This window comes from Nelumbo lutea, chromosome 1, assembly GCF_056320005.1.
Source record: "Nelumbo lutea isolate HS-2025 chromosome 1, American lotus-T2T, whole genome shotgun sequence".
NCBI lineage: Eukaryota > Viridiplantae > Streptophyta > Magnoliopsida > Proteales > Nelumbonaceae > Nelumbo > Nelumbo lutea.
Window position 1 is genome coordinate 212,426,175 of NC_142684.1, and position 14,264 is coordinate 212,440,438.

At 32.9% G+C, this 14,264-nt stretch overlaps 1 protein-coding gene across 1 annotated transcript; it reads right to left on the bottom strand.

Moving 5' to 3' along the window:
• Positions 1 to 2,816: 2,816 nt before the first annotated feature.
• On the bottom strand, positions 2,817 to 4,460 carry LOC148880835 (protein TORNADO 2-like). Its single transcript, XM_088962894.1, has 2 exons — positions 3,766 to 4,460; positions 2,817 to 3,319 (listed from the first exon to the last, which is right to left on the bottom strand). Exons 1-2 carry the CDS (start codon positions 4,261 to 4,263, stop codon positions 3,008 to 3,010), a joined length of 810 nt encoding a protein of 269 aa, XP_088819020.1. The 5' UTR covers positions 4,264 to 4,460; the 3' UTR covers positions 2,817 to 3,007.
• Positions 4,461 to 14,264: the final 9,804 nt, after the last annotated feature.

Below are 14,264 nucleotides of genomic sequence, written 5' to 3' on the forward strand. Positions count from 1 at the left end.
CTACGTGCTCTCTGCGAGAGTTGACGACCAACAAAATGTGAGGCCACCCTGCAGGTCGAGCCCTCTATGGTTCCCGTGGGAGTTCATAGCCAACAAACTGTGAGGTTACTCCACAGATCAAGCTCTCCATTCTCTATGTGGGAATTGATGGCCAACAGGTTTTGAATTCACCCTCGCAAGTTAATCCCATCGAGGTGACGAGGCGCCTATAGGCCGAGGTGCTAAGAGCAAAATCGGACTATCAAAATTCTGCCGACATGACGGCCTGGAGACCTGCCTCTACCGACCTGGTGACCTAGAGACTTGCCTCCACCAACATGGCAACCTAGCAACCTAGAGACCTGTCACCGCCAACCTGGTGACCTACTTCCACCAACATGGAGACCTTCCTTCATCGATTTGGTGACACATGTAATCATCTCAGATGAGACTCGTCAGCCCTGTTCGCGAGGTCGCCCCTACAGGTCTAGCCCTTCATGGCTCCTACGGGAGTTGGTAGCCAACAGACTACAATCGCCCTTGCAGGTTGAGCCTTTCAAGGTTCCCGTGCGATTTGGCAACCTACTGTTAGTTTAGCTGCCCCCACAGGTTGAGCTCCCTATGGCTTATTGTAGGAGTAGACGACCAACACCTCCGACGACTGACACAGAGCAACCATGGCACCAGCCCGCTATTCAAATGCCAACAATGACACATGTATTGCAAGAGGAAGCTAAACCTCAAAATATGTTGGTAACAGGCCAAAGGACCTACAATAAAGCTACTCCCTTCGCTGAGCTAATCTCAACTCGGGAGTGGGGGTAATTGATGAGGGCAGATTTGGCCCTCCATTGACATCATGACACATGGCATCATAGAACAACTAGATGGCATCCCAACATCACCTAGGCGATGACTTTCCTTAGCCAAAATGATGGAGTCCAAACTGGCAACTTGGTGACTTGGCGACCTGCCTCCACCGCCAACCTGGCAACCTGCCTTTTCCACTGACCTGGTGACCTACTTTTATCGCCGATCTGGTGACCTGCCTCTATCGTTGACTTGGCGACCTGTCTCTATGGCCGACCTGGCGACCTATCTCTACCGCCAACTTGGCAACCTGCCTCCGCTGCCAACCTGGCGGAAATCTAGCTGGCAACCTCGTCCACAACTCAGGGTGGCTAACAATACCTTGTCCAGGGCCAACCTGTGCTACCTCATAAGTATTGGAAGTTAGTTCTCACACCGAATGTTTTAGAGGAAACTAAGTAAGGCGCAAAAGTTGACCTACATGCACAACTACCTTCGAGGACTTTGAATCAGTTAGGCACCTCTTCCCGATGATCTTGGATGCGGTGCATGATGCCCATGCCAAACAATGCCTATATAAAGACCTTACCTCCAACCTTAGAAGGTAGATGATCAATATAGTTCTTGCAGCTCTCTTGCTCTCTTTCTTTTAGCTCTCTCACAAAATCTCTAATTTGCTGACTTAAGCATCGGAGTATCCACCTCGGGTAAAGAAAGTCGGGCACTCTAACACTATTTCCTTGCAGGTCACACCAATAAACTATGCAGCTCGCCACCTTTAGCTAGGGGCAGTTTAGGTAGGCGTCAAATCCACCTTCAATTAGGGGCAGTTCAGGTAGACGTCAGAGCCACCTTCAGTTAGGGACAATTCAGCTAGGTGTCAGAGCCACTTTCCAACTTGTCACCATTCAGTTAGGCGTCAGAGCCACCTCCCAGCTCGTCACCATTCAGTTATGCATCTGAGCCACCTTCTAGTTAGGAACCATTCAGCTAGGCGTCCAAACTACATTCTAGGTAGGGATTGTTCAACTAGGCATCTGAGTCACCTGCCAGTCGGGACCTGCCAAAACGCACATCATTAGAAGAAATGACAGGGCGTAGCTGTACGATTTGATCCATATAGAATTAGCCGATTTTGTTGGCTCATCATTTAATAGTGGAAAACTACTAAAGAGTGCTTAGGTCATGGACTATAGGAATATTAATTAAATGGCATGGGTCTTATAACTTGTTTGGTTTTCCATATTTAAGGGATATGAGCCTTACCCAAATTTGGGTTTACTGGGCTAGAAATCTACTTGAAATATGACCCTGCCTATGGGTAGGAGATCTGGATTCCCTTCGAGTTTGAATCTCATGCCCACCAAAACTCTACCCATGTCTACCCACACAACATCACAGCCACACATAGAGAATATCTCATCCTCCTACATAGTATTATGCAGGGGAAGATGTTCCCAATTCAACGGGATAGTGTGTTGTGGGTAGACGTGGGCAGAGTTTCTGTGGGCAGGAGATCAGGAGTCTCATCCTTGCAGTTGCGGCTAAAACTACCCCAACCTCCTCCCTCTCTTCTCCACCCCTGAGCGCCGAGAGCAGATTGCCTTTAATGGGCTCCAATCTCTTATACCCACTTAATTCAAGTTATGAATCAGAGCTTCATAGGCCCGCTCTTCTCTTGGACACCTTTTAAACGAGCCCAAAATATGACCTGAGACGTGGACCCTGTTCGATCTTTTGTTTGATAGAAAATATGAGAGAACCAGAAAATTGAGGGAAAGCTCTTAAGGACATTTTTTATTCTTATTTTCTATCAAACCAAACACAGCCTAATAACAAATGAACTACTGATTAAAAGTTTCTTAATGGTGAAGTCATGCTTTAAACAATGGTTGGTTAATTACTCTAAAGCAAATTGCTTTTACTTTTTGGTGCACTACCTTGTTATCAATGATTCCAGCTTTGTTCTATGATTCTACTTCGGGAGCCATCAACTTTTGACACATCCAGTAAATCACATCCAGATGTTAAGCCCATTTTTCCTATTTATTCAGCTAAATAAAGAATAAAATCACACAGTTAGGTAATAAAAATATATGACATATCAGCACAGCACTACAGAAAAGCCTCGTACACGAATAAATAACCGGACATACTGCACTCCACACAAAAGCTTAATTTGTGAGATAATATGTTTCTAACTCAGTCGAAATTCTAATTAAACATAACCTTGCTCGTATTTACGAAACAATTCTTCTGTTTTGGCGTTCCTGAAGGCACAACACCCCATTAAGTAAACCCAGATTAGGGCAACAAGGGTGATGAGCAAAATAATGTCTGCTCTTCTCCATTCCTTCTTGAGATTAGCTAGTAACCCTGCTTTGCATGAGTCACAGGCATAGCAGAGCTGTGTCTGATCATTGCTCCACTGCAAACAATCCATGTCAGCTGCTGTGTTTATGGGGCTAATCCAATACGTTGGGTTCACAAATGTGTACCCACACTCCGTCGGTGGCTTGCAGCACCCTGACTGAAGAAAGAAGAAAAAGAAAAAGAAAAAAAAACGAAGGGGTCTATTTAGTCAAAAAGGAGCTTAGTGATCACCACACCACATGCTAAAGAATCTAAACATTGTACTTTGCATGGTTGCCTTTAGTAGACTTGGGCTTAAGCCCTCCCAAACGGTCACTAAGGATTCCTTAGAATTGAAAAAAAAAAACAAAAACTGTTTTTTAAATCAAAATACAGAATTAGGTTGATAGCTTATGAACAGCCTTGACCAGTGTGGAGCTTAGCTATAGCCTCGTCGCTATGGTTAAGAGTACACTTGTAGAATTCCAACATTCTTATTCTAATTTTGTATGAACCAAAGTAAAGACAGTGTAATCTTAAGTTGTTCTTGACTAGATTGATAGTCTAAATTAGCTAGAAAAGAATTAATATGTAAATAAGAGGGAAATCTGTATAAGCAATTACCTGTATTGGGCTGATCCGTGCATTGAAGAAATCCTGAGCAAAATGATATCTCTGATTCAACTCCGAACACATACTGGTTGAGCTAAGGCAATTCCTGATACGATTCCAGTTGAAAGAAGCCTGTACCCTTTGACGGAGCCATCCTGAATAGTCATTCAGATGATATTCTAGGTAAACCCTACCAGGAGCAAGATGACCTGAGCCCTTAACAGTAACCATGTAGATGAAGATCACTAGACTCGCCAGTAGTATTATAAGAATGAGCATGACGATGAGATAGAAGATGAGGAGCCATGGGATGCGCCAGAAGCTTCCTATAAAGCCTGCAAGAGCTACAACCAACATCAAGATGCCTAAAATGATGACCGGCCATTGAAGAATCTTGACGCAAGAATTGTCGGTTTCTGTTGCAAGCCAGATTCCGGCACCGATAATTGGGATGGAGAGTAGCATGGCGACGAAGTTGATAGCTCCGACAGCATTGTTGCTTGGGGCCATATTGGTGAGACCAAACTTGAGATCACAACTCAAAGCTTTTGTTTGTGGCAGCAGGGAAGTCGAAATTGTTGATGAAGCTAATATGGCTTATGGATAAAATGGGAACGATAATAGTAATAGATGGATGTGGAAACCAGATGACCTGGGAATGCAGCTGCTTTGCTTTCCAAACCCATTAGCTTTTCTGTACTGTTCTTCTTGCTTTGGGTCCAGCAAAAAGAAAAGATACAAAAGCTAACCTCCTCCATAATTTTCTATTTTTTTTTTCTTTGGAAGCCAATGTTTAAGCTTTAAAGTTTGTTCTGAACTAGTGTATCCTCTCTTTGTAATCACTTTTTTGAAAGGAAAATCATTCCCATGATTCTATATAGAAAGTTTCTTTCAAGAACAGCCTAAGATTTAGAAATCAATATCAATAGAGGTCCACGTGCGAATTTTCTGATGAATGCCTTATTCCTCTAACTAAGTGACTATTAGTTGAAAACCCTTCTTTCCCCCTTGAATCCTTGATGCCCTTAAATTGAGTCCTCCCTTTGAAAGGGTACAAAAATGTAGATTAACATTAACTTAGCCCCCCAAAAATATCATGTTAAAAGTTAAAACACGATGGATAAATGCCATGAAAACTTTGTTATGAAGATAAGCATCATCAGAATCCAATTGCAAAGAAATTCAAAAGCAACCAAACTTATTTTTGGATATTGTTTTGAGTATGATTTTCGGAATCCAAAATTTTGATCCAAGTTTTCGATGTATGAATGACAGGTCTCTACCCAGCAACTTTTTGGGTCTTCTTTATATCCTTTTCCAAAGTTGCTTTTTTTTTTTATTTTTTAATTCTATCCATGTGGAAATTTACTATTGTCCAACGCCAAAATGCATCATGCAACCCACACTGCTGATGGTGCAAGTGCACTTCACAAGATTATAGATGCCTTCACTTTCAGATCTCTATTGAAAATCACTGGACATTTCATCATAAAGCGAGGGCGCCTGAATAGGGGAAAAAATTAAAGTTTGCACCAAATCTTTTAGTCATGGGTACCTAGTTATCATCAAGGATCAAAGTACTGGTATTGTGTATCATATCATACAACTTGGATATGGATATGGATATGGATATGCTTTGGAAATGCATGAATATGGATGAAAGATATGAAAATACATGAATACATTAAGAAAATACAAACAAATTTCATAAATATATCAATTACACTAACTTTAAGGTCAAAATAACCACAAATAAGGTATAAATACATAAGAAATGTATATTTTTATGGTATATATTAAAAAATATATTACAAATATTATAATGGGATGAAATAATATCACATTGATAATCCATCAATCAAGATTCCAAGACTCATATTATATTTATTTAGATCTCTACAAATTAACACATGCATAAAACCATTATTATGTTATATTTTATTTAAGTCCAAGACACAAAATATATGCAGTTATTATATTTTAATTATTATATCAATTATTTTCTATTTTACTATTTTTATTTTTCAACAGTAACAAAAAAGTCAACTAAATAAAAAATTTTAACCTCTAAGAAGACACGGAATGGACTCTAGCTAAACGATTCAAATCTGAAGGATCAATTGAAAGCAGAGAAGAAAGAAGGAACCCTTGATATCTACGCTGACGCACTCAAGGTGTTACATGCTAGCAGCAAGAAAACGACTGCGCTACCACGCAATGGCTTGAATGCTAGTACGTCTACAAGCAAAATGAAAAACTACTACACGTGTTTGATAAATAATATATTTCCTTTTGTAAATAATAAATATTTTATTATAAAATGTAAATTAAAATATCAATTGATAATTTATAAAATTTATAATCTTAACTTAAAAATATTTCATATCTATATATTAAAATTTTTAAAATAATATCATATGAAAATTCATAATTTTTAATTACTAAAATAATTATTCCATTATTAACATTTTTATTTCAATAAATTTTCTAAAATAAAAAATCGTTTTTGATGTAAATTTAAATTAGTGGATTTGATAGATTCAATATAAGATTGTATGCTTGAAACATATATTTTTTATAAATAATAAATATGTTATTATCTAGTGTAAATTAAAATATCAATTAATAATTTATAAAATATATTAAAATATCAATTAATAATAAATATGTACAAATGTATGAATTTTAAGTACTAAAATAATTATTCTATTATTAATTTTTTTATTTTTATAAATTTATTGGGAATAGAAAGTGAACCTTTGGTATAAATATAAATTAGTAGAATTTTTATTTCATTTATAAATATAAATATTAATTTTTAATGTTATTATTTGAACATATTAATTTTAATATGGCATTTCTTTAGATTGCATGTTTACAATAAAGATAATAAAACTAATTTATTTCACTTCTTATCGGAAATTAAAGAGTGGCTTAGTTGCTTATGGGGTGATAAGCAGTGACTTGGCCCACTAAGGTGGCAGGAAATGTCGTTTCATCATCCAATCAGTAAGTCGCTTCCACATGTCTGGGTATTTATAGGTCGGGCCAAATTACTCCTCATCAATATCTAATCTTATATATTGGTCATATTAAAAAATAAATGCAATAAATAAAAATTATTTTTCTTAATTATGGAAATAAAATAAAAAATTAAGGGAAATGAGAATTAATGTCTAACTCATGACCCCACTATGTGAGCCAATCTATTTAATAATTCAATTAGCTAGGTCACCACGTTATTAATTAAGTCAATGTTTTCTTTTATGAATAAGAAATTTAATGGTAAATTTATCCAAATTTATCCATGTTGAGAATTAAAGTCAATTAGCTAGGTAGTCTACGTATACGACTACCTCCGAGGACTTCGGACCGGTCATGCACGCCTTCCTGGAGACCTCGGACATGGTGCGTGAATCCCACACCAAACAACGCCTATATAAGGGTCTCATCTCCTCCTTGAGGAAAAAGGTATGCGGAATATAACTCTCAAATACTAGCACTCTTACTTTCAGCTCTCTCTAAAACCTCTAATTCACTAACTTAAGCATCAGAATGCCCACATCGGGTAAAGCAACCCGGACATTCTAACCTGTCTTCTTGGAGTTCGACCAGGCGACCTCACTAGCCCGACGTCTGAGTTGTCCTCTAGCAGGGAACACCGGATCGCACATCACCAGATATGTTCTCATATTTTTCTATAAAATTGCTATATTTTTTACAATTTATTATTTTTGTGTATTTTTTTTACTTTTTATTATTTAACTATGACATCATTAGTTCACCTACTTAACCTAGATTGTTGAACTGTTGGCACCCCACTTGGATAGAAATACCACTTTGCTTTTGAGTAAATTTTAAGTTTTGTATTCTAGTTCCATCATTAATAAATTTAAAATATTATAGATGTACTATACTTTCTATAAAATTTAAAATATTATAGAATTTATTTTCATACTCATTTGTTTAATATGGTAAATTTAAAATATTATAGATGTACTATACTTTCTATAAAATTTCTATATATTTTTTTTGTTTCTATCTTTTCTAAATATTTAGTTTTTGATTATGACATCATGGGCTGACCCATTTGATCTAAAATGGTTGGACCATTGACCCACCACCAAGACAGGAAAATAGTTTCATTTTGAGATCAATTTTAAAAATTTTGTATTTCATTTACATCATTTATAAAAATGTTTCTTCCTTATCAAACTTATTTGTTAATATGATTAATTTATAATATTAGAGAGGTGTTTAAATTTCTTTTACTTTTATACTTTTCATATTTTTCGTATCTTTTCTATTTTAATTTTTTTTTATTTAAATATGACATCATATGTTTATTCATTTGACTCACATGGTTAAACCACTAACCCAACAATTAGACAAGAAAATGGACACATTAGTATCTTAAATATGGGATTTAACAAGAGGAAATAGAATGGGCTGAAAATTTTAGTCAAGAAAAAGTCCAAAAGCCTTGGTGAGCTATTGCCACTTTTTATGGTAGTATAGATATAGATATATAGATTAGTTATTTTATCTCCAAATTATTATATATTTTCCTTTTTGTGATTATAGACATAGATATGGTAGTATAGACATAGAAATGATATATTTACATTTTCATAAAAAATGATATATTTGCCTTTTGTAATTGAATCTATGATAATAGAAATACATAAGAGTAGACAATTATTTTATAATTTAATTTATTTAATTTATTTTTTTTAATTAATTATCTTAACAAATTTATTTAAATTAGAAAATGATTATATAATTAAAATGATAATTATATAATTAGTTAACTAATTATAAAATAATTACTATAATTTATTTAATTAGCTAAATAATTAATTAATAACACAATAAATTAGTTAATTAATTAAGTTAATTATTTAATAAAAGTTATAGATAAAAATAATATGAATTAATACAAAATATTTTAATACTTTTTTATTAATACAAGATTTATTTTAAAATAAAGTTAATACAAATTGGTCCATGTTTATTAACAAAAAAAACCAAAAAGTAAGAAAATTTTAGTTTCAAAAATAAACCTTATATTTTGATATTCATTTAAATTTCATGTGAAAAATAAAATTATACTACAAATTTGTTGACAAAATTAAAAAATTAACAAAATTATTAGTTTTATAGTTAATTATTATAAATTTAAAATCCCCTAATCCATTTAAAATTAAGAAAAATTAATAGTAAATAAAAATTAATAAAGGTTCAAACAACTTAATAAAAATAAAAACTAATACAATTTGGAATGTCACAATCCTCCTTCTAGGGGTGAAACATGGGTAGGTTGAGTTGGGTTGAGAGTCAACCCAAGCCCAACCCTAATTCTAAAACTTCGAGCTCAAACGTGGCTCAGCTCAAAGTTAAGCCAGTGGGCTTGGGTTTGTTAGCTTTTTAGCCCACTTTTAAAATAGAATAGATTGATAATATGTAGATATGTATAGCATAAAATGTTGGGCGGGCTCAGATGGGAGTGTGCCGGGCTCGAGCTACTACCTAAGGCCTCAACTCAAGTCCAACCTGAGTTTAGGTTAGGGGTTGAGCTTTTTGGCCCAAGCCAAACTTGAAGTTCGAAAACTCATGCCCAACCTATGAAAAAGCATTGGTTGAGCTAAGTTAGGCTCGGGTTGGACCCATCCAAGTTGCATCCGAGGTTCTTTTGCCTCAAATTCTTTTAATAAAGCCCATGCAATGCATGGATTCCTAGCTTGCTATAATATACATATACATATTATTTTTTGAGAATGGATATATTAAAACCTACTTGAAAATTCTTAAATCAAATCATTGCCATACCCTTTAAAAATTAAAACACAAAGATATTAGAACTTTTAGAATAATTTACCAAAAAGTAAATTAAATTGGATAGGGTCAAGCTCAAATCCAACCTAAAATGTGAATGAAACCATGCTGGCTGGAGAGGTGGGGTAAATTCAAGGATTCCCATTCCCTATGGATATGGAGTTTAGACTGGGATTTCTAGCTCCATCGAGGTTTAAGGCGCGGTATAAGTGTTTGGGGTTGGGGACAAGATATGTAAAACCCAACACTACCCTACCTTGTTGCCATTCCTACCCATATCATCTTATTTCAGGTTTATATCGTCTAATATAAGACCAATACTTTGAATATATTGGCTGATACACACGAATTGTAATATTAAAATCTATTTGCACTATATCTCTCATTAAGGACCCCTATAATTACTCCTTTTCTCTCCAATAACTCCTATATTTAAGACAACTTTTCCCAAATAACCCTTAACCTCTATAATTGTTACCTATTTCTTAATAATACTCCTATATTTAAGGTAATTTTTTAAATTCAAATTAAACAAAAATAACTATGAAAAAGAAGTATTTTTGTTGATAATGGAAATGGAATACAAAATATAAAACCAACACGTAAGTAAACCATTTTCCCCATTTTGATGATATGTACTTATCAAGTCAAATGGATCAACCCATGATATCATAGTTAGATGGACTTTAATTGTGTGTCTTTGTTACATGGATTTTGATAAGGGCATAATCTCTATATATGCAAATGTGAAGACATGTTGGAATCGGGGTTGGGTCAGGCTGCCCAAGGCCTCAACCCTATATATGTCTTTCAACCCTAAAAGTTAGGTTTGAGCTAACGTGGCCCAGTTAACAATCACTTTATGCAACATGAATTTGCTTTTAGAAAATGTCTTTCAACTAGTTTATTCAAAGAAAGAAAATGAGTTAATAGACTTAGACATCCCTTCTTAGATCCATAAAATGTTTTCTTTAATAGAAGAAGAAAAATGACTAATATACCCCTGAATTAAATAGGTCTAATAAATTGAGTGAGAGACTCCAACCATCTACACCATTGGAATACTAAAAACTTGATTATCCTTTATATTACTCTTGGGTTTCTCCAGCAAAAGATTGATGGATCAATTATCAGCACTTTTATAAGGAAATCATATGGGGAAATCAGTGTGATTTTCCTTGGTTTTCCAAAAAAAAATTCAATTCTTTTTTTATCTATGGGAAAGTCAGAATGTGTTCTGGGTTTTACATTTTCATTGATTTTGTATTGTTTGAATGGAAACATAATTGGAGAAATAGTTGCAGTTCCATATCACCGAACAAGAAAATGAATAGAAAACTGGTAAAATATCTAGTAGTCACTCCTTTCTTTTGCCTTCACCTCTCAAAATAATTAATGGCATCATGTATTCGCCAGAGAACACGGAAGAACTCCTCCACCCTGCTCTGCTCTCCACAGCTATTTGCTTCCCTCCAGTGTTATCTTCACAAACCCTACTTATTTTTCCTGCCGATTCATCTTATTCGATTACATTTTCCGTTATTTGTTTCCTTGCTCGCAAAGAGTTCTTATCTGCATGACTAGTTTTCTTCCTACATTTTATGTGGAGGAAGTTGCAAGAAAAGGGAAAGTTTTTGTTTACATTAGACACAACAAATTAAAGGGGAAAGTTTTCTTGAAGGAAAAATGGGTAATAATTTAATAAAGGGTAAAATTGTATTTTTCAAAGAACTGAAATTGCACATTATGTCATTTGCTAAAAAATCTAAATATGATTAAATAATTAAATATGATTAATTAAAAAGATGATTAACTAGCAAAAGCCAAATCCAACACTCCATGCACCATACGGATACATTCTTTAAATGTTAGCAATATTAATTAATAGTATTTAATATAGCAGTTTATATTTTAAAACTTTACCTTATAAATAGTATTTCTTACTGGTATCTACACGTGTTTGTAATTTTTATTTCCAGTGTTTCGATAATGTTCTAATAATTAACAGTAATTAACAGTAACATTTATTGACAAAATTTATCAAAATTATATTGATTAACATTATTTATTATGGTATTCATATAATTTAATTATGAATTTAATACTATTAAATATATATATATATATAAGTATGTATGTATGTATGATATTAGCTTCCCCGTACTTAGTACGGGTTCATTCACTAGTATATATATTAATGAAAGGATTTCAGGCCAAAGCCCCCCTAGTCAGACACATGGCTCTCCTCCATTCAGACACCTGTACTTTGAAAATCATAAACAAATAGAGCCCACTAACAATGCCCAAAGCCAGCTACCATCTCAGAAGTGGATGTTCAATTCCTCATTCACACACGTGGCCATATAATACTACATGTAGAGAGAGTTTAGTTATTTAGTAAGTCACTTACCTGTGTTTCAGCAAACCAAAACCCCTCATTCCATTGTAGTATGTAGTTGGTTGAAAGCCATATATCTAAATTGTAGGAAGAGGAGAGGTTAATGGGTTATGGGTCAGGTTTCAAACTTTCAATCCTATCATTCGAACTGCTGCACCTCTATATTGAGTTCAATCTGCTTGGAAACTGGAATTTTAGAGAAAGCAGACATTCAATTGGGTTCCTTAAACTGTAACTTCAGAGAAGCCGTAATTCAATCCGTTTAGTATATTTACATGCTCTATTTTTTAGTTGTTTCGTGTTTCATATTCTATCGAATACAAAATTAATTGCTTGCATCAGTAAGTTTTAGCAGTTTTTGCCTTTCACTTAGAAGTTCATTGCTACTCCTTTGTTACTGTTTTAAATTAGTATTATAAGTTTTACACTATTTATAAATGATCGCTGACCATGCCCAGCAAGCAATGGCTAGGAGGTTCATAGGATACATGCCGTTTTCTGAATGCAGTAGGAACCAATGCCTGAGAAGACGATGGATCAACTGAGTCAGAAATGGTTGTGTAGTGGCTTCCATTAAACACCGATCAATTGTATTCACTAGGGTTGAGATCACAACCGAATTACGTTTTTCTTTTTTTCATTTTTCCTTCCTCCATTCACATTCTCTTTTATTACTTTGAATATTTAACACATATTTTTGTTGAAATGGGTGATAAACCACCCTTCTTTTACCTCTCGATGGCCACTGTACATTTGTTGCCTTCGCTCTGTCGAGTTAAGACTCAGGTTAAGAAGGTGATGCAATATGGATCAGGTGGGTCAGGTCTGAACAAAATACGAATCCGGGTTTTACTTATTATCTAATAGGTTTGGTTTAAAGTATTATATCATATATGTATATAAGCCGACCCAGTTTCCAAGGGACCTAGGTTTAATGCATTTAAACCAAATGCCGGTGTAATTAATGATTAACATTAATTAATAATAATTAACATTAATTAAATTAGTTAGGTATTGAACTAAATCCAGCTTAAGTCATTAATGATAATTAATAACATTGTTAATAATAATTATTTAATATTCATATTTAATTCAATTCAGTTTCCAACAAACCCAATTTTAATGTTATATTCACTAATTATATAACTTTATAAGTAGTTATACTTAACTAATAGAAATTAATTGCTGAAAATTATTGACTTTGGTTATTTAATTTCTTAATGTGTGCTAAAATAATTATTCAAATAAATGGTAACTGAAAATTACAAACTAATTAAAATATTAATAAATATAAATTCCAAAATTAAAACTTATTGATAAATATTCACTAGAAAAATTATTTCAAGAAATATCAATTTATTTTCTTTACATGTACATTAATTTTGATATTAGAAGTAATTTTTTAGCAATAAGTATATATTAATATTTTCAGTTATTTTGGTCAACTTTTATTGAAAAATTAATAATTAATTAAAATATTAATAAATATAAATTTCATAATTAAAATTTATTGATAACTTTTCATTGGAAATTTTATTTCAGTAAAATTAAATTTATTTTTATAACATTGACATTTTGATATTTTCAGTAATTTTGATCAATTTATTAAAAAATACTTTTGCTAATTTATTGTTTTTAAATATTATTATTACCACTACTGATATTAAAATCAGTAATTTTAATATTATAATTATTTCTATTATTAATATTCAGATTCATTAATATTGTTAATTATTAATTTACAATTACTAACATTAACGATATATAATGAGGATTATTTAATATCAGTAATTATAATTAATAATATTATTAATTAATTAATAATGTTAATTAATCCAAAAAACCCCCGCTTTATATGTTATACTGATCATTAATTAATATATCATTAACATTAGTGATTTTATAATCATTAATCTTATAACCTTTTAAATAAGAAATTTTAACTTATAGAAATTATTTGCAGAAAACTTCTGATTTTGGTACTTTAATTTCAGGAAGTGTGTGTAAATTACTTATTGAAATAAATGATTATGAAAATTTAATAATTAATCCAAATATTAATTAATATAAATTTCACAATTATAAATTATTAATAAATTTTCATTTGAAATTTTAATTCATTAAATATAAATTTATTTCATTTCTACATTTACATTAATTAATATATTATTAACAGTAGTAATTTTATAATCACTAATTATATAACTTTATAAATAGCTGTATTTAATTAGTAGAAATTCCTTGCTGAAAATTATTGATTTCGGTTATTTAATTTCAG

What these genes read in the sequence shown, in the direction of transcription:
- LOC148880835 (XM_088962894.1), bottom strand. Translation starts at nt 4,263, where the DNA reads ATGGCCCCAAGCAACAATGCTGTCGGAGCTATCAACTTCGTCGCCATG. An exon ending in CACGGATCAGCCCAATACAG is followed by an intron (nt 3,320 to 3,765) that starts GTAATTGCTTAT and finishes TTCTTTCTTCAG; the next exon opens with TCAGGGTGCTGCAAGCCACC.